The sequence below is a fragment of the Oncorhynchus keta genome, chromosome 3 (genome assembly GCF_023373465.1).
Source record: "Oncorhynchus keta strain PuntledgeMale-10-30-2019 chromosome 3, Oket_V2, whole genome shotgun sequence".
NCBI lineage: Eukaryota > Metazoa > Chordata > Actinopteri > Salmoniformes > Salmonidae > Oncorhynchus > Oncorhynchus keta.
In genome coordinates, this window is record NC_068423.1 from 34,866,637 (window position 1) to 34,889,777 (window position 23,141).

The 23,141-nt window shown below is 43.0% G+C and overlaps 1 protein-coding gene across 1 annotated transcript in view; it reads right to left on the bottom strand.

Moving 5' to 3' along the window:
- The window catches only part of LOC118363521 (signal-induced proliferation-associated 1-like protein 2), a 434,866-nt gene that overhangs the window by 339,975 nt on the left and 71,750 nt on the right, over positions 1-23,141 (bottom strand). Inside the window, exon 5 of the mRNA XM_052497073.1 lies at positions 4,355-4,488. Coding sequence (XP_052353033.1) covers positions 4,355-4,488 — 134 coding nt within the window. The remainder of the gene's footprint in view (positions 1-4,354; positions 4,489-23,141) is intronic.

A 23,141-nucleotide genomic window follows, 5' to 3' on the forward strand; every position in this document is an offset into this window, starting at 1 on the left:
TGTGTTTAAATGATATAGGATGTGTTTATTTGATATAGTGTGTTTATTTGATATAGTCTGTGTTTAAATGATATAGGATGTGTTTATTTGATATAGTGTGTGTTTATTTGATATAGTGTGTTTATTTGATATAGTGTGTGTTTATTTGATATAGGATGTGTTTAAATGATATAGGATGTGTTTATTTTATATAGTGTGTGTCTGTAGCTCAGTTGGTAGAGCATGGCGCTTGTAACGCCAGGGTAGTGGGTTCGATCCCCGGGACCACCCATACGTAGAATATATGCACACATGACTGTAAGTCGCTTTGGATAAAAGCGTCTGCTAAATGGCATATATTATTATTATATTATTTGATATAGTGTGTTTATTTGATATAGTGTGTGTTTATTTGATATAGTGTGTGTTTATTTGATATAGTGTGTTTATTTGATATAGTGTGTGTTTATTTGATATAGTGTGTGTTTATTTGATATAGTGTGTGTTTATTTGATATAGTGTGTGTTTATTTGATATAGTGTGTTTAAATGATATAGGATGTGTTTATTTGATATAGTGTGTGTTTATTTGATATAGTGTGTTTATTTGATATAGTGTGTGTTTATTTGATATAGTGTGTGTTTATTTAATATAGTGTGTGTTTATTTGATATAGTGTGTGTTTAAATGATATAGTGTGTTTATTTGATATAGTGTGTGTTTAAATGATATAGGATGTGTTTATTTGATATAGTGTGTGTTTATTTGATATAGTGTGTGTTTAAATGATATAGTGTGTTTATTTTATATAGTGTGTTTATTTGATATAGTGTGTGTTTATTTGATATAGTGTGTGTTTATTTGATATAGTGTGTTTATTTGATATAGCGTGTGTTTATTTGATATAGTGTGTGTTTATTTGATATAGTGTGTTTATTTGATATAGCGTGTGTTTAAATGATATAGTGTGTTTATTTGATATAGTCTGTGTTTAAATGATATAGGATGTGTTTATTTGATATAGTGTGTTTATTTGATATAGCGTGTGTTTATTTGAGATGCACTATTGTAAAGTGGCTGTTCCACTGGATGTCATAAGGTGTATGCACCAATTTGTAAGACGCTCTGGATAAGAGCCTCTGCTAAATGACTTAAATGTAAATGTAAATGTAATAGTCTGTGTTTAAATTATATAGGATGTGTTTATTTGATATAGTGTGTTTATTTGATATAGTCTGTGTTTAAATGATATAGGATGTGTTTATTTGATATAGTGTGTGTTTATTTGAAATAGTGTGTTTATTTGATATAGTGTGTTTATTTGATATAGTTTGTGTTTATTTGATATAGTGTGTGTTTAAATGATATAGTGTGTGTTTATTTGATATAGTGTGTGTTTAAATGATATAGTGTGTGTTTATTTGATATAGTGTGTTTAAATGATATAGTGTGTTTATTTGATATAGTGTGTTTAAATGATATAGTGTGTTTATTTGATATAGTGTGTGTTTAAATGATATAGTGTGTGTTTATTTGATATAGTGTGTCCCTTTAAATGATATAGTGTGTTTATTTGATATAGTGTGTTTAAATAATATAGTGTGTTTAAATGATATAGTGTGTTTAAATGATATAGTGTGTTTATTTGATATAGTGTGTGTTTAAATGATATAGTGTGTTTAAATGATATAGTGTGTGTTTAAATGATATAGCGTGTGTTTAAATGATATAGTGTGTGTTTAAATGATATAGTGTGTGTTTAAATGATATAGTGTGTTTAAATGATATAGTGTGTTTAAATGATATAGTGTGTTTATTTGATATAAATACATGTAAATATGTGTTGTATTTACAATGGTGTTTGTTCTTCACTGGTTGCCCTTTTCTTGTGGCAACGTGTCACAAATCTTTCTGCTGTGATGGTACACCCATTCAATAGAAATATCTCTCAAACCTCCCTCCCTCCCTCCCTCCCTCCCTCCCTCCCTCCCTCCCTCCCTCCCTCCCTCCCTCCCTCCCTCCCTCCCTCCCTCCCTCCCTCCCTCCCTCCCTCCAATCCCCTGTTTTGTTTGTTTACCTGACTGGTCCTGAAGGTGACCCGGTAGTTATACTGCATCCATTCCTCCTCCCTCCCTCCCTCCCTCCTCCCCTCCCTCCCTCCCTCCCTCCCTCCCTCCCTCCTCCCCTCCCTCCCTCCCTCCCTCCCTTCCTTCCTTCCTTCCTTCCTTCCTTCCTCCCTCCCTCCCTCCCTCCCTCCCTCCCTCCATTCCTTCCTTCCTTCCTTCCTTCCTTCCTTCCTTCCTTCCTCCCTCCCTCCCTCCCTCCCTCCCTCCCTTCCTTCCTTCCTTCCTTCCTTCCTTCCTTCCTCCCTCCCTCCCCCTCCCTCCCTCCCTCCCTCCCTCCCTCCATTCCTCCCTCCCTCCCTCCCTCCTTCCTCCCTCCCTCCCTCCCTCCCTCCCTCCCTCCCTTCCTTCCTTCCTTCCTTCCTTCCTTCCTCCCTCCCTCCCTCCCTCCCTCCCTCCCTCCCTCCATTCCTTCTCCCTCCCTCCTCCCTCCCTTCCTTCCCTCCCTCCCTTCCTTCCTTCCTTCCTTCCTCCTTCCTCCCTCCCTCCCTCCCCCTCCCTCCATTCCTTCTCCCTCCCTCCCTCCTTCCTTCCCTCCCTCCCTCCCTCCCTTCCTTCCTTCCTTCCTTCCTTCCTCCCTCCCTCCCTCCCTCCCTCCCTCCCTCCCTCCCTCCCTCCATTCCTTCTCCCTCCCTCCCTCCTTCCTTCCCTCCCTCCCTCCCTCCCTCCCTCCCTCCCTCCCTCCCTTCCTTCCTTCCTTCCTTCCTTCCTTCCTTCCTTCCTTCCTTCCTTCCTTCCTTCCTCCCTCCCTCCCTCCCTCCCTCCCTTCCTTCCTTCCTTCCTTCCTTCCTCCCTCCCTCCCTCCCTCCCTCCCTCCCTCCCTCCCTCCCTCCCCTCCCTCCCTCCCTCCCTCCCTCCCTCCCTCCCTTCCCTTCCTTCCTTCCTTCCTTCCTCCCTCCCTCCCTCCCTCCCTCCCTCCCTCCCTCCCCCTCCCTTCCTTCCTTCCTTCCTTCCTTCCTTCCTTCCTCCTCCCTCCCTCCCTTCCTCCCTCCCTCCCTCCCTCCCTCCCTCCCTCCCTCCCTCCCTCCCTCCCTCCCTCCCTCCCTCCCTCCCTCCAATCCCCTGTTTTGTTTGTTTACCTGACTGGTCCTGAAGGTGACCCGGTAGTTATACTGCATCCCTCCCTCCCTCCCTCCCTCCCTCCCCCTCCCTCCCTCCCTCCCCTCCCTCCCTCCCTCCCTCCCTCCCTCCCTCCCTCCCTCCCTCCTCCCTCCCTCCCTCCCTCCCTCCCTCCAATCCCCTGTTTTGTTTGTTTACCCGGTAGTTATACTGCATCCATTCCTTCTCCTTCCCTCCCTCCCTCCCTCCCTCCCTCCCTCCCTCCCTCCCTCCCTCCCTCCAATCCCCTGTTTTGTTTGTTTACCTGACTGGTCCTGAAGGTGACCCGGTAGTTATACTGCATCCATTCCTCCTCCCTCCCTCCCTCCCTCCCTCCCTTCCTCCCTCCTTCCTCCCTCCCTCCCTCCCTCCCTCCCTCCCTCCCTCCCTCCCTCCCTCCCTCCCTCCCTCCCTCCAATCCCCTGTTTTGTTTGTTTACCTGACTGGTCCTGAAGGTGACCCGGTAGTTATACTGCATCCTCCCTCCCTCCCCCTCCCTCCCTCCCTCCCTCCCTCCCTGCCTCCCTCCCTCCCTCCCTCCCTCCCTCCCTCCCTCCCTCCCTCCAATCCCCTGTTTTGTTTGTTTACCCGGTAGTTATACTGCATCCATTCCTCCTCCTCCTTCCTCCCTCCCTCCCTCCCTCCCTCCCTCCCTCCCCCTCCCTCCCCTCCCTCCCTCCCTCATCCTCCCTCCCTCCCTCCCTCCCTCCCTCCCTCCCTCCCTCCCTCCCTCCCTCCCTCCAATCCCCTGTTTTGTTTGTTTACCCGGTAGTTATACTGCATCCATTCCTTCTCCTTCCCTCCCTCCCTCCCTCCCTCCCTCCCTCCCTCCCTCCCTCCCTCCCTCCCTCCCTCCCTCCCTCCCTCCCTCCCTCCCTCCCTCCCTCCAATCCCTGTTTTGTTTGTTTACCTGACTGGTCCTGAAGGTGACCCGGTAGTTATACTGCATCCATTCCTTCTCCTTCCCTCCCTCCCTCCCTCCCTCCCTCCCTCCCTCCCTCCCTCCCTCCCTCCCTCCCCCTCCCTCCCTCCCTCCCTCCCTCCCTTCCTTCCTCCCTCCCTCCCTCCCTCCCTCCCTCCCTCCCTCCCTCCCTGCCTCCCTCCCTCCCTCCCTCCCTCCCTCCCTCCCTCCAATCCCCTGTTTTGTTTGTTTACCTGACTGGTCCTGAAGGTGACCCGGTAGTTATACTGCATCCATTCCTTCTCCTTCCCTTCATCCAGCTTCTCTCTCCTGATGCTGACTGCTACTGGACCCAGGTTCTCGTCCACTCCAAAGTAGTTCTGGTGTTCTGCAGGACAGGAGAGGAGAGGGCAGACATGAACAATCAGACAAACTGACTTTTTATATGCCCAGACAAATAGCCACACACACAATGCTAATGCTCATACATACAGGGTTATGCTAATGTTCACACACACACAGGGTTATGCTCATACACACACACGGGGTTATGCTCATACACACTCGTGTGTGACTTTTCAGGACTTCTTTGGGTGTCAAAATGTATTCTCATTCAAAATCCTATTTTCCCCAACCCTAACCCTAGGCCGTCATTGAAAATAAGAATTTGTTCTTAACTGTCTTGCCTAGTTAAATAAAATAAAAAATAGAGTTATCAGGACATTCTGGTCATGATAATGTAGGAACACACACACACACACACACACACACACACACACACACACACACACACACACACACACACACACACACACACACACACACACACACACACACACACACACACACACACACACACAGAGAAAGAGAGAGAGAGAGAGAGAGATGGTAACACAAACCACCGCCATAAACCAAAAACAGAACCCCATTCAATGTTGCCATTATTTATTAAAACTATCGTTTTAAAATGGGCAGCCTTTCATTGAATATCAAATTAATTATTCCTTTCCATTGTGTATAGATGGTAATGGTTAGCTTGGCTAAATGCTAATGGTTCACTGCCCAATTATATATATAAAAAGATAAAAGTACCATGTATGCAAAATGTATAAATGTATATGCAAAATGTATTTGTAAAATGTAAATGTAAAATGTATTTGTAAAATGTATTAATATGTAGCAGAAAAGCTTTGAAAAAATATATTTGTCCTCTGAAAAGGGGGTGGGGAAGAGTTTAATATAAAAATATATATAAATGGTTATCTGGGCTAAATGCTAATGGTTATCTGGGCTAAACGCTAATGGTTATCTGGGCTAAACGCTAATGGTTATCTGGGCTAAATGCAAATGGTTATCTGGGCTAAATGCAAATGGTTATCTGGGCTAAACGCTAATGGTTATCTGGGCTAAGCGCTAATGGTTATCTGGGCTAAACGCTAATGGTTATCTGGGCTAAACGCTAATGGTTATCTGGGCTAAATGCAAATGGTTATCTGGGCTAAATGCAAATGGTTATCTGGGCTAAACGCTAATGGTTATCTGGGCTAAGCGCTAATGGTTATCTGGGCTAAACGCTAATGGTTATCTGGGCTAAACGCTAATGGTTATCTGGGCTAAATGCTAATGGTTATCTGGGCTAAATGCTAATGGTTATCTGGGCTAAATGCTAATGGTTATCTGGGCTAAACGCTAATGGTTATCTGGGCTAAACGCTAATGGTTATCTGGGCTAAACGCTAATGGTTATCTGGGCTAAATGCTAATGGTTATCTGGGCTAAATGCTAATGGTTATCTGGGCTAAATGCTAATGGTTATCTGGGCTAAACGCTAATGGTTATCTGGGCTAAACGCTAATGGTTATCTGGGCTAAACGCTAATGGTTATCTGGGCTAAACGCTAATGGTTATCTGGGCTAAATGCTAATGGTTATCTGGGCTAAACGCTAATGGTTATCTGGGATAATTGGTAATGGCTATTTATTTTTATTTTTATTTATTTATTTTTATTTATTATTTATTTATTTTCTAAACCTAAGCTCCCAAATACTCTCCTGCAACCCGCCTCAACCAATGTAGCTATTTTTCCTAAAGTATTTATATTTACTTGGAACCGAAACCCCTCAACTGAAGCTAGCCAGCTAACCACCAGCTATGCTAGCGGTCTTCAGCTAACCGGTCATCAGCTAACCTTTAGCCCGGAAAGCTCTCGCCAGTTCGAACAACGCGACTCTAACCAGAGCATAACGGACCTATTTATTTTTCATCCCCGGATTCCCACCGCAAACGGAACATTTTTCAGCTGGATCTTCACAACTAGCTATCTAGCTAAACTGCAACCCCGGATGATTACCCCTGGCTAGCGTTTCCACCCACTTAGCCTGAAGCTAGCCCGGCCAGAGCACCTGTAGCATACTCCTGGGCTACAATACCCGGGCCCACGACCGGTCTATCGATGTCACCACATGAAGAGGAATAAACAGACTCACCCCATCGCGACGTCCCCCTAAGGCTAACTCTCTAGCCCTCGCTATCTCCCTGCTTGCTAATTCTGCCTGCTAACCGCTAGCTTGTCTAGCTCCGGTCCGCTAACTGCTACCTTGTCTTCCCCGGGCCTACGAACTGTTAGCTTGTTAGCACAGGCCTGCTAACCGTCTGAATCGCCGCGTCCCAAACACTCTCTGGACCCATATTTACTTTCTATCTCTTTTTTATTTTTAATTTGTTTATACCTTCCGGAAACCTGCCTCACCCAATGTGATACGGAATCGCTATTATTTTTTATTTTTTAGAACACACTCAAGAACCTCCAGACGCTAACCAGCTAACTAGCTACAAGCTATTTAGTCATTGTTAGTTTTTTTAACCTGGATAACACTTGCCAGTCCAGCCCCCCTGCCCCATCCACCGCTGCCCCCTGGACACTGATCTCTTGGCTACATAGCTGATGCACGCTGGACTGTCCATTAATCACGGTACCCCATTCTGCTTGTTTGTTTTATCTGTCGGCCCCGTTGCCTAGTCAACGCCATTTTACCTGCTGTTTTGTTGTGCTAGCTGATTAGCCTCACCTACTGTTTTAGCTAGCTTTCCCAATTCAACACCTGTGATTACTGTATGCCTCGCTGTATGTCTCTCTCAAATGTCAATATGCCTTGTATACTGTTGTTCAGGTTAGTTATCATTGTTTTAGTTCACAATGGAGCCCCTAGTTCCACTCTTCATACCTCTGTTACCTCCTTTGTCCCACCTCCCACACATGCGGTGACCTCACCCATTACAACCAGCATGTCCAGAGATACAACCTCTCTCATCATCACCCATTGCCTGGGCTTACCTCCGCTGTACCCGCACCCCACCATACCCCTGTCTGCGCATTATGCCCTGAATATATTCTACCATGCCCAGAAACCTGCTCCTCTTATTCTCTGTCCCCAACACTCTAGGCGACCAGTTTTGATAGCCTTTAGCCGCACCCTCATAATACTCCTTCTCTGTTCCGCGGGTGATGTGGAGGTAAACCCAGGCCCTGCATGTCCCCAGGCACCCTCATTTGTTGACTTCTGTGATCGAAAAAGCCTTGGTTTCATACATGTCAACATCAGAAGCCTCCTCCCTAAGTTTGTTTTACTCACTGCTTTAGCACACTCTGCTAACCCTGATGTCCTTGCCGTGTCTGAATCCTGGCTCAGGAAGGCCACCAAAAATTCAGAGATTTCCATACCCAACTATAACATCTTCCGTCAAGATAGAACTGCCAAAGGGGGAGGAGTTGCAGTCTACTGCAGAGATAGCCTGCAAAGTAATGTCATACTTTCCGGGTCCATACCCAAACAGTTCGAACTACTCATTTTGAAAATTACTCTCTCCAGAAACAAGTCTCTCACTGTTGCCGCCTGCTACCGACCCCCGTCAGCTCCCAGCTGTGCCCTGGACACCATTTGTGAATTGATCGCCCCCCATCTAGCTTCAGAGTTTGTTCTGTTAGGAGACCTAAACTGGGATATGCTTAACACCCCGGCAGTCCTACAATCTAAGCTAGATGCCCTCAATCTCACACAAATCATCAAGGAACCCACCAGGTACAACCCTAACTCTGTAAACAAGGGCACCCTCATAGACGTCATCCTGACCAACTGGCCCTCCAAATACACCTCCGCTGTCTTCAACCAGGATCTCAGCGATCACTGCCTCATTGCCTGTATCCGCCACGGAGCCGCAGTCAAACGACCACCCCTCATCACTGTCAAACGCTCCCTAAAACACTTCTGTGAGCAGGCCTTTCTAATCGACCTGGCCCGGGTATCCTGGAAGGACATTGACCTCATCAGTTGAGGATGCCTGGTCATTCTTTAAAAGTAATTTCCTCACCATTTTAGATAAGCATGCTCCGTTCAAAAAAATGCAGAACCAAGAACAGATACAGCCCTTGGTTCACTCCAGACCTGACTGCCCTCGACTAGCACAAAAACATCCTGTGGCGGACTGCAATAGCATCGAATAGTCCCCGTGATATGCAACTGTTCAGGGAAGTCAGGAACCAATACACGCAGTCAGTCAGGAAAGCTAAGGCCAGCTTCTTCAGGCAGAAGTTTGCATCCTGTAGCTCCAACTCCAAAAAGTTCTGGGATACTGTGAAGTCCATGGAGAACAAGAGCACCTCCTCCCAGCTGCCCACTGCACTGAGGCTAGGTAACACGGTCTCCACCGATAAATCCATGATTATCGAAAACTTCAATAAGCATTTCTCAACGGCTGGCCATGCCTTCCGCCTGGCTACTCCAACCTCGGCCAACAGCTCCGCCCCCCGCAGCTCCTCGCCCAAGCCTCTCCAGGTTCTCCTTTACCCAAATCCAGATAGCAGATGTTCTGAAAGAGCTGCAAAACCTGGACCCGTACAAATCAGCTGGGCTTGACAATCTGGACCCTCTATTTCTGAAACTATCTGCCGCCATTGTCGCAACCCCTATTACCAGCCTGTTCAACCTCTCTTTCATATCGTCTGAGATCCCCAAGGATTGAAAGCTGCCGCAGTCATCCCCTCTTCAAAGGGGGAGACACCCTGGACCCAAACTGTTATAGACCTATATCCATCCTGCCCTGCCTATCTAAGGTCTTTGAAAGCCAAGTCAACAAACAGGTCACTGACCATCTCGAATCCCACCGTACCTTCTCCGCTGTGCAATCTGGTTTCCGAGCCGGTCACGGGTGCACCTCAGCCACACTCAAGGTACTAAACAATATCATAACCGCCATCGATAAAAGACAGTACTGTGCAGCCGTCTTCATCGACCTTGCCAAGGCTTTCGACTCTGTCAATCACCATATTCTTATCGACAGACTCAGTAGCCTCGGTTTTTCGGATGACTGCCTTGCCTGGTTCACCAATTACTTTGCAGACAGAGTTCAGTGTGTCAAATCGGAGGGCATGCTGTCCGGTCCTCTGGCAGTCTCTATGGGGGTGCCACAGGGTTCAATTCTCGGGCCGACTCTTTTCTCTGTATATATCAATGATGTTGCTCTTGCTGCGGGCGATTCCCTGATCCACCTCTACGCAGATGCCACCATTCTATATACTTTCAGCCCGTCATTGGACACTGTGCTATCTAACCTCCAAACGAGCTTCAATGCCATACAACACTCCTTCCGTGGCCTCCAACTGCTCTTAAACGCTAGTAAAACCAAATGCATGCTTTTCAACCGATCGCTGCCTGCACCCGCATGCCCGACTAGCATCACCACCCTGGATGGTTCCGACCTTGAATATGTGGACATCTATAAGTACCTAGGTGTCTGGCTAGACTGCAAACTCTCCTTCCAGACTCATATCAAACATCTCCAATCGAAAATCATATCAAGAGTCGGCTTTCTATTCCGCAACAAAGCCTCCTTCACTCACGCCGCCAAGCTTACCCTAGTAAAACTGACTATTCTTCCGATCCTCGACTTCGGCGATGTCATCTACAAAATGGCTTCAAACACTCTACTCAGCAAACTGGATGCAGTCTATCACAGTGCCATCCGTTTTGTCACTAAAGCACCTTATACCACCCACCACTGTGACTTGTATGCTCTAGTCGGCTGGCCCTCGCTACATATTCGTCGCCAGACACACTGGCTCCAGGTCATCTACAAGTCCATGCTAGGTAAAGCTCCGCCTTATCTCAGTTCACTGGTCACGATGGCAACACCCATCCGTAGCACGCGCTCCAGCAGGTGTATCTCACTGATCATCCCTAAAGCCAACACCTCATTTGGCCGCCTTTCGTTCCAGTACTCTGCTGCCTGTGACTGGAACGAACTGCAAAAATCGCTGAAGTTGGAGACTTTTATCTCCCTCACCAACTTCAAACATCAGCTATCTGAGCAGCTAAACGATCGCTGCAGCTGTACATAGTCTATTGGTAAATAGCCCACCCATTTTCACCTACCTCATTCCCATACTGTTTTTATACTGTTTTTATTTATTTACTTTTCTGCTCTTTTGCACACCGATATCTCTACCTGTACATGACCATCTGATCATTTATCACTCCAGTGTTAATCTGCAAAATTGGAATTATTCGCCTACCTCCTCATGCCTTTTGCACACATTGTATATAGACTGCCCATTTTTTTCTACTGTGTTATTGACTTGCTAATTGTTTACTCCATGTGTAACTTTGTGTTGTCTGTTCACACTGCTATGCTTTATCTTGGCCAGGTCGCAGTTGCAAATGAGAACTTGTTCTCAACTCGCCTACCTGGTTAAATAAAGGTGAAATAAAAAAATACAGTCAATAATACAGTAGAAAAAAAAGTATATATACAGTGAGTGCAAATGAGGTAAGATAAGGGAGTTAAGGCAATAAATAGGCCATTGTGAAGAAGTAATTACAATAAAGCAATTAAACACTGGAATGGTAGATGTGCAGAAGATGACTGTGCAAGTAGAGAGAAATAAATAAATAAATACAGTATGGGGACGAGGTAGGTAGATAGATGGGCTGTTTACAGATGAGCTATGTACAGGTGCAGTGATCTATGAGCTGCTCTGACAGCTGGTGCTTAAAGCTAGTGAGGGAGATGTGAGTCTCCAGCTTCAGTGATTTTTGCAGTTCGTTCCAGTCATTGGCAGCAGGGAACTGGAAGGAAAGGCGACCAAAGCCTCTAGAGTGGAGCCTTTCGCCATGTGATATTTCTTTGTTCATACACTATAAAACCACCATTTTAGATTCTTACGGAAAAAGAAAAAAAATTAAGTAGGACAAAACACTGGATGGTAGCATAGTGTGCTGTACTATCTAGATATCTGGGAGAACAATGAGGATGGTAGCATAGTCTGCTGTACTTTCTAGATATCTGGGAGAACAATGAGGATGGTAGCATAGTGTGCTGTACTATCTAGATATCTGGGAGAACAATGAGGATGGTAGCATAGTGTGCTGTACTATCTAGATATCTGGGAGAACAATGAGGATGGTAGCATAGTGTGCTGTACTATCTAGATATCTGGGAGAACAATGAGGATGGTAGCATAGTGTGCTGTACTATCTAGATATCTGGGAGAACAATGAGGATGGTAGCATAGTGTGCTGTACTATCTAGATATCTGGGAGAACAATGAGGATGGTAGCATAGTGTGCTGTACTATCTAGATATCTGGGAGAACAATGAGGAAGGTAGCATAGTGTGCTGTACTATCTAGATATCTGGGAGAACAATGAGGATGGTAGCATAGTGTGCTGTACTATCTAGATATCTGGGAGAACAATGAGGATGGTAGCATAGTGTGCTGTACTATCTAGATATCTGGGAGAACAATGAGGATGGTAGCATAGTGTGCTGTACTATCTAGATATCTGGGAGAACAATGAGGATGGTAGCATAGTGATGTCATTTAGAGGAGAGGAGGGGGGGTCGAACAGGAGCACACCACACAGCAGTGTTGGTATAAAACAGACCATAACCCCCGGCAAAGCCAGAGAGAAGTCAGTAAGACAGATCAAGCCAAGCCATAGACTGTTCTCTCTGCTTCCGCACAACCAGCAGTACTGGTGCAACAAGTCTGATACCAACAGGCTTCTGAACAGTTTCTATACCCAAACCATAAGAATGCTAAATAGCTAACAGAATGGCAGAATGACACTCTAAAACACACATAACATGCACACACATTTAAACTGACTCGACACGCACGCACTCATATACAATCATCATATACGCAGCTGCTACTCTGTTTATCATATATCCTGATGTCTAGTTACCTGACCTACATACTGTATCTACTGACCCTGTAGACTGACCCTGTAGACTGACCCAGACTGACCCTGTAGACTGACCCTGTAGACTGACCCTGTAGACTGACCCTGTAGACTGACCCTGTAGACACCATTATAATAGGTAGAGAACTACAGACACCATTATTACAGGTAGAGAACTACAGACGCCATTATAACAGGTAGAGAACTACAGACACCATTATTACAGGTAGAGAACTACAGACGCCATTATAACAGGTAGAGAACTACAGACACCATTATAACAGGTAGAGAACTACAGACACCATTATAACAGGTAGAGAACTACAGACACCATTATAACAGGTAGAGAACTACAGACGCCATTATAACAGGTAGAGAACTACAGACGCCATTATAACAGGTAGAGAACTACAGACGCCATTATAACAGGTAGAGAACTACAGACGCCATTATAACAGGTAGAGAACTACAGACACCATTATAACAGGTAGAGAACTACAGACGCCATTATAACAGGTAGAGAACTACAGACACCATTATACCAGGTAGAGAACTACAGACACCATTATACCAGGTAGAGAACTACAGACACCATTATAACAGGTAGAGAACTACAGACGCCATTATAACAGGTAGAGAACTACAGACACCATTATAACAGGTAGAGAACTACAGACGCCATTATAACAGGTAGAGAACTACAGACGCCATTATAACAGGTAGAGAACTACAGACACCATTATACCAGGTAGAGAACTACAGACACCATTATAACAGGTAGAGAACTACAGACGCCATTATAACAGGTAGAGAACTACAGACACCATTATACCAGGTAGAGAACTACAGACACCATTATAATAGGTAGAGAAATACAGACACCATTATAACAGGTAGAGAACTACAGACACCATTATAACAGGTAGAGAACTACAGACACCATTATAACAGGTAGAGAACTACAGAAACCATTATAACAGGTAGAGAACTACAGACACCATTATAACAGATAGAGAACTACAGACACCATTATAACAGGTAGAGAACTACAGACACCATTATAACAGGTAGAGAACTACAGACACCATTATAACAGGAGAACTACAGACACCATTATAACAGGTAGAGAACTACAGACACCAGTATAACAGGAGAACTACAGACACCATTATAACAGGTAGAGAACTACAGACACCAGTATAACAGGTAGAGAACTACAGACACCATTATAACAGGTAGAGAACTACAGACACCATTATAACAGGTAGAGAACTACAGACGCCATTATAACAGGTAGAGAACTACAGACACCATTATAACAGGTAGAGAACTACAGACACCATTATAACAGGTAGAGAACTACAGACACCAGTATAACAGGAGAACTACAGACACCATTATAACAGGTAGAGAACTACAGACACCAGTATAACAGGTAGAGAACTACAGACACCATTATAATAGGTAGAGAACTACAGACACCATTATAATAGGTAGAGAACTACAGACACCATTATAACAGGTAGAGAACTACAGACACCAGTATAACAGGAGAACTACAGACACCATTATAACAGGTAGAGAACTACAGACACCAGTATAACAGGAGAACTACAGACACCATTATAACAGGTAGAGAACTACAGACACCATTATAATAGGTAGAGAACTACAGACACCATTATAACAGGTAGAGAACTACAGACACCATTATAACAGGTAGAGAACTACAGACACCATTATAACAGGTAGAGAACTACAGACACCATTATAACAGGTAGAGAACTACAGACACCATTATACCAGGTAGAGAACTACAGACGCCATTATAACAGGTAGAGAACTACAGACACCATTATAACAGGTAGAGAACTACAGACACCATTATAACAGGTAGAGAACTACAGACACCAGTATAACAGGAGAACTACAGACACCATTATAACAGGTAGAGAACTACAGACACCAGTATAACAGGAGAACTACAGACACCATTATAACAGGTAGAGAACTACAGACACCATTATAATAGGTAGAGAACTACAGACACCATTATAACAGGTAGAGAACTACAGACACCATTATAACAGGTAGAGAACTACAGACACCATTATAACAGGTAGAGAACTACAGACACCATTATAACAGGTAGAGAACTACAGACACCATTATAACAGGTAGAGAACTACAGACACCATTATAACAGGTAGAGAACTACAGACACCATTATACCAGGTAGAGAACTACACACACCATTATAACAGATAGAGAACTACAGACACCATTATAACAGGTAGAGAACTACAGACACCATTATAACAGGAGAACTACAGACACCATTATAACAGGTAGAGAACTACAGACACCATTATAACAGGTAGAGAACTACAGACACCATTATAACAGGTAGAGTACTACAGACACCATTATAACAGGTAGAGAACTACACACACCATTATAACAGGTAGAGAACTACAGACACCATTATAACAGGTAGAGAACTACAGACACCATTATAACAGGTAGAGAACTACAGACACTATTATAACAGGTAGAGAACTACAGACACCATTATAATAGGTAGAGAACTACAGACACCATTATAACAGGTAGAGAACTACAGACACTATTATAACAGGTAGAGAACTACAGACACCATTATAACAGGTAGAGAACTACACACACCATTATAACAGGTAGAGAACTACAGACGCCATTATAACAGGTAGAGAACTACAGACACCATTATAACAGGTAGAGAACTACAGACACCATTATAACAGGTAGAGAACTACAGACACCAGTATAACAGGAGAACTACAGACACCATTATAACAGGTAGAGAACTACAGACACCAGTATAACAGGTAGAGAACTACAGACACAATTATAACAGGTAGAGAACTACAGACACCATTATAACAGGTAGAGAACTACAGACGCCATTATAACAGGTAGAGAACTACAGACGCCATTATAACAGGTAGAGAACTACAGACGCCATTATACCAGGTAGAGAACTACAGACACCATTATAACAGGAGTACTACAGACACCATTATAACAGGTAGAGAACTACAGACACCATTATACCAGGTAGAGAACTACAGACACCATTATACCAGGTAGAGAACTACAGACACCATTATAACAGGTAGAGAACTACAGACACCATTATAACAGGTAGAGAACTACAGACGCCATTATAACAGGTAGAGAACTACAGACACCATTATAACAGGTAGAGAACTACACACACCATTATAACAGGTAGAGAACTACAGACACCATTATAATAGGTAGAGAACTACAGACACCATTATAACAGGTAGAGAACTACAGACACCAGTATAACAGGAGAACTACAGACACCATTATAACAGGTAGAGAACTACAGACACCAGTATAACAGGAGAACTACAGACACCATTATAACAGGTAGAGAACTACAGACACCATTATAATAGGTAGAGAACTACAGACACCATTATAACAGGTAGAGAACTACAGACACCATTATAACAGGTAGAGAACTACAGACACCATTATACCAGGTAGAGAACTACAGACACCATTATAACAGGTAGAGAACTACAGACGCCATTATACCAGGTAGAGAACTACAGACACCATTATAACAGGTAGAGAACTACAGACACCATTATAATAGGTAGAGAACTACAGACGCCATTATAACAGGTAGAGAACTACAGACACCATTATAATAGGTAGAGAACTACAGACGCCATTATAACAGGTAGAGAACTACAGACACCATTATAACAGGTAGAGAACTACAGACACCATTATAATAGGTAGAGAACTACTGTAAGAGTTTCCTCCTCTTCTTCCGAAGAGGACGAAACGGATCAGAGGACCAATACGCGGCGTGGTAATTTTCCATGGTACTTTTTAATGCTATCAGGTACACATGAACAAACTAACAAAACAAAAATGTGAAAACTCAAATTACAGTCCTATCTGGTGCACACACAGAGACAGGAAACAATCACCCACCAACACACAGTGAAACCCAGGCCACCTAAGTATGATTCTCAATCAGAGACAACTAATGACACCTGCCTCTGATTGAGAACCATACTAGGCCGAAACATAGAAATTCCCAAAACCTAGACAAACAAACATAGACTGCCCACCCAACTCACGCCCTGACCATACTAACTAAACACAAAACACAGAAAATAAAGGTCAGAACGTGACAACTACAGACACCATTATAACAGGTAGAGAACTACAGACACCATTATAACAGGTAGAGAACTACAGACACCATTATAACAGGTAGAGAACTACAGACACCATTATAACAGGTAGAGAACTACAGACACCATTATAACAGGAGTACTACAGACACCATTATAACAGGTAGAGAACTACAGACACCATTATAACAGGTAGAGAACTACAGACACCATTATAACAGGTAGAGAACTACAGACACCATTATAACAGGAGTACTACAGACACCATTATAACAGGTAGAGAACTACAGACACCATTATAACAGGTAGAGAACTACAGACACCATTATAACAGGTAGAGAACTACAGAAACCATTATAACAGGAGTACTACAGACACCATTATAACAGGTAGAGAACTACAGACACCATTATAACAGGAGTACTACAGACACCATTATAACAGGTAGAGAACTACAGACACCATTATAACAGGTAGAGAACTACAGAAACCATTATAACAGGAGTACTACAGACACCATTATAACAGGTAGAGAACTACAGCCACCATTATAACAGGTAGAGAACTACAGACACCATTATAACAGGAGTACTACAGACACCATTATAACAGGTAGAGAACTACAGACACCATTATAACAGGTAGAGAACTACAGACACTATTATAACAGGTAGAGAACTACAGACACCATTATAACAGGTAGAGAACTACAGACACCATTATAACAGATAGAGAACTACAGACACCATTATAACAGGTAGAGAACTACAGACACCATTATAACAGGTAGAGAACTACAGACACCATTATAACAGGTATAGAACTACAGACACCATTATAACAGGTAGAGAACTACAGACACCATTATAACAGATAGAGAACTACAGACACCATTATAACAGGTAGAGAACTACAGACACCATTATAACAGGTAGAGAACTACAGACACCATTATAACAGGTAGAGAACTACAGACACCATTATAACAGGTAGAGGACTACAGACACCATTATATTAGGTAGAGAACTACAGACACCATTATAACAGGTAGAGAACTACAGACACCATTATAACAGGTAGAGAACTACAGACACCATTATAACAGGTAGAGAACTACAGACACCATTATAACAGGTAGAGAACTACAGACACCATTATAATAGGTAGAGAACTACAGACACCATTATAACAGGTAGAGAACTACAGACACCATTATAACAGGAGTACTACAGACACCATTATAACAGGTAGAGAACTACAGACACCATTATAACAGGTAGAGAACTACAGAAACCATTATAACAGGAGTACTACAGACACCATTATAACAGGTAGAGAACTACAGCCACCATTATAACAGGTAGAGAACTACAGACACCATTATAACAGGAGTACTACAGACACCATTATAACAGGTAGAGAACTACAGACACCATTATAACAGGTAGAGAACTACAGACACTATTATAACAGGTAGAGAACTACAGACACCATTATAACAGGTAGAGAACTACAGACACCATTATAACAGATAGAGAACTACAGACACCATTATAACAGGTAGAGAACTACAGACACCATTATAACAGGTAGAGAACTACAGACACCATTATAACAGGTATAGAACTACAGACACCATTATAACAGGTAGAGAACTACAGACACCATTATAACAGATAGAGAACTACAGACACCATTATAACAGGTAGAGAACTACAGACACCATTATAACAGGTAGAGAACTACAGACACCATTATAACAGGTAGAGAACTACAGACACCATTATAACAGGTAGAGGACTACAGACACCATTATATTAGGTAGAGAACTACAGACACCATTATAACAGGTAGAGAACTACAGACACCATTATAACAGGTAGAGAACTACAGACACCATTATAACAGGTAGAGAACTACAGACACCATTATAACAGGTAGAGAACTACAGACACCATTATAACAGGTAGAGAACTACAGACACCATTATAACAGGTAGAGAACTACAGACACCATTATAACAGGTAGAGAACTACAGACACCATTATAACAGGTAGAGAACTACAGACACCATTATAACAGGTAGAGAACTACAGGCACCATTATAACAGGTAGAGAACTACAGACACCATTATAACAGGTAGAGAACTACAGACACCATTATAATAGGTAGAGAACTACAGACACCATTATAACAGGTAGAGAACTACAGACACCATTATAACAGGAGTACTACAGACACCATTATAACAGGTAGAGAACTACAGACACCATTATAAGAGAACTACAGACACTATTATAACAGGTAGAGAACTACAGACACCATTATAACAGGTAGAGAACTACAGACACCATTATAACAGATAGAGAACTACAGACACCATTATAAAGGTAGAGAACTACAGACACCATTATAACAGGTAGAGAACTACAGACACCATTATAACAGGTATAGAACTACAGACACCATTATAACAGGTAGAGAACTACAGACACCATTATAACAGATAGAGAACTACAGACACCATTATAACAGGTAGAGAACTACAGACACCATTATAACAGGTAGAGAACTACAGACACCATTATAACAGGTAGAGAACTACAGACACCATTATAACAGGTAGAGGACTACAGACACCATTATATTAGGTAGAGAACTACAGACACCATTATAACAGGTAGAGAACTACAGACACCATTATAACAGGTAGAGAACTACAGACACCATTATAACAGGTAGAGAACTACAGACACCATTATAACAAGTAGAGAACTACAGACACCATTATAATAGGTAGAGAACTACAGACACCATTATAACAGGTAGAGAACTACAGACACCATTATAACAGGTAGAGAACTACAGACACCATTATACCAGGTAGAGAACTACAGACACCATTATAACAGGTAGAGAACTACAGACACCATTATACCAGGTAGAGAACTACAGACACCATTACAACAGGTAGAGAACTACAGGCACCATTATAACAGGTAGAGAACTACAGACACCATTATAACAGGTAGAGAACTACAGACACCATTATAATAGGTAGAGAACTACAGACACCATTATAACAGGTAGAGAACTACAGACACCATTATAACAGGTAGAGAACTACAGACACCATTATAACAGGTAGAGAACTACAGACACCATTATAACAGGTAGAGAACTACAGACACCATTATAACAGAGTACTACAGACACCATTATAACAGAACTACAGACACCATTATAACAGGTAGAGAACTACAGACACCATTATAACAGGTAGAGAACTACAGACACCATTATAACAGGAGTACTACAGACACCATTATAACAGGTAGAGAACTACAGACACCATTATAACAGGTAGAGAACTACAGACACCATTATAACAGGTAGAGAACTACAGAAACCATTATAACAGGAGTACTACAGACACCATTATAACAGGTAGAGAACTACAGACACCATTATAACAGGAGTACTACAGACACCATTATAACAGGTAGAGAACTACAGACACCATTATAACAGGTAGAGAACTACAGAAACCATTATAACAGAGTACTACAGACACCATTATAACAGGTAGAGAACTACAGCCACCATTATAACAGGTAGAGAACTACAGACACCATTATAACAGGAGTACTACAGACACCATTATAACAGGTAGAGAACTACAGACACCATTATAACAGGTAGATAACTACAGACACTATTATAACAGGTAGAGAACTACAGACACCATTATAACAGGTAGAGAACTACAGACACCATTATAACAGATAGAGAACTACAGACACCATTATAACAGGTAGAGAACTACAGACACCATTATAACAGGTAGAGAACTACAGACACCATTATAACAGGTATAGAACTACAGACACCATTATAACAGGTAGAGAACTACAGACACCATTATAACAGATAGAGAACTACAGACACCATTATAACAGGTAGAGAACTACAGACACCATTATAACAGGTAGAGAACTACAGACACCATTATAACAGGTAGAGAACTACAGACACCATTATAACAGGTAGAGTACTACAGACACCATTATAACAGGTAGAGAACTACAGACACCATTATAACAGGTAGAGAACTACAGACACCATTATAACAGGTAGAGAACTACAGACACCATTATAACAGGTAGAGAACTACAGACACCATTATAACAGGTAGAGAACTACAGACACCATTATAACAGGTAGAGAACTACAGACACCATTATAACAGGTAGAGTACTACAGACACCATTATAACAGGTAGAGAACTACAGACACCATTATAACAGGTAGAGAACTACAGACACCATTATAACAGGTAGAGAACTACAGACACCATTATAACAGATAGAGGACTACAGACACCATTATAATAGGTAGAGGTTATTTTCTTCTCTGTATGTAGAGGAAGTCATGACTTGTTACACACTAGCTAGACAAAATCAGCTCACTGACACACACACACACACACACACACACACACACACACACACACACACACACACACACACACACACACACACACACACACACACACACACACACACACACACACACACACACACACACACACACACACACAGAACTACAGAATCAGTTCCCTTGCACCATGTGAGGTCATGTGACTGCAGAGTCATATCCCTCTGAGTGTTTGTGTTCTCCATGTCCCAAACTGATTAATGTCTTCTCAATAATGGTGGACTGGTGCAGCAGCTGTTATAGGGGCTTAGGATGGGCAGATATACTGAGAGAGAGAGGAAACTCACTACCTGCATCGTGTTGAATTGAGTGGAGAGAAAGAGGTGGTATTTTCAGTCAGACACAGTGATGTTTTAATGAGGATCTCTGGGACTGTGCTGTGGTTTGGCCGCAAGGTTTAACGCTGACACCTCCCCTAACCCTCACCACCTTACTTCTCACATTACAAATCCCTGGTCCTCCTGGGAGTTGAGAAAATAGCACACACTAAAAACACACACACACCAAGAACACACACACACCGAAAACACACACACTAAAAACACTGAACACACACACCAAGAACACACACACACACCGAAAACACACACACACACACCCCAAAAACACACACACACACACACACACACACACACACACACACACACACACACACACACACACACACACACACACACACACACACACACACACACACACACACACACACACACACACACACACACACACACACACACACACACGGCTCTCTCTGTTAACAGAGAACATAACTGGTTGAGAACTAGAGGGACTGGGTCTCCACTAGGGGAAAAACAGTGTTTGTTTTTATAGTGTGAAAAGTAAAGTAGTCTGGCTGAGAACTCAAGGAGGGAACCAGATGTACCCATTAACCAACCAGATGTACACATTAACCAACCAGATGTACCCATTAACCAACCAGATGTACCCATTAACCAACCAGATGTACCCATTAACCAACCAGATGTACCCATTAACCAACCAGATGTACCCATTAACCAACCAGATGTACCCATTAACCAACCAGATGTACCCATTAACCAACCAGATGTACCCATTAACCAACCAGATGTACCCATTAACCAACCAGATGTACCCATTAACCAACCAGATGTACCCATTAACCAACCAGATGTACCCATTAACCAACCAGATGTACCCATTAACCAACCAGATGTACCCATTAACCAACCAGATGTACCCATTAACCAACCAGATGTACCCATTAACCAACCAGATGTACCCATTAACCAACCAGATGTACCCATTAACCAACCAGATGTACCCATTAACCAACCAGATGTACCCATTAACCAACCAGATGTACCCATTAACCAATGTACCCATTAACCAACCAGATGTACCCATTAACCCATTAACCAACCAGATGTACCCATTAACCAACCAGATGTACCCATTAACCAACCAGATGTACCCATTAACCAACCAGACCCATTAACCAACCAGATGTACCCATTAACCAACCAGATGTAACCAACCAGACCCATTAACCAACCAGATGTACCCATTAACCAACCAGATGTACCCATTAACCAACCAGATGTACCCATTAACCAACCAGATGTACCCATTAACCAGAACCAGATGTACCCATTAACCAACCAGATGTACCCATTAACCCCATTAACCAACCAGATGTACCCATTAACCAACCAGATGTACCCATTAACCAACCAGATGTACCCATTAACCAACCAGATGTAACCAACCATTAACCAACCAGATGTACCCATTAACCAACCAGATGTACCCATTAACCAACCAGATGTACCCATTAACCAACCCATTAACCAACCAGATGTACCCATTAACCAACCAGATGTACCCATTAACCAACCAGATGTACCCATTAACCAACCAGATGTACCCATTAACCAACCAGATGTACCCATTAACCAACCAGATGTACCCATTAACCAACCAGATGTACCCATTAACCAACCAGATGTACCCATTAACCAACCAGATGTACCCATTAACCAACCAGATGTACCCATTAACCAACCAGATGTACCCATTAACCAACCAGATGTACCCATTAA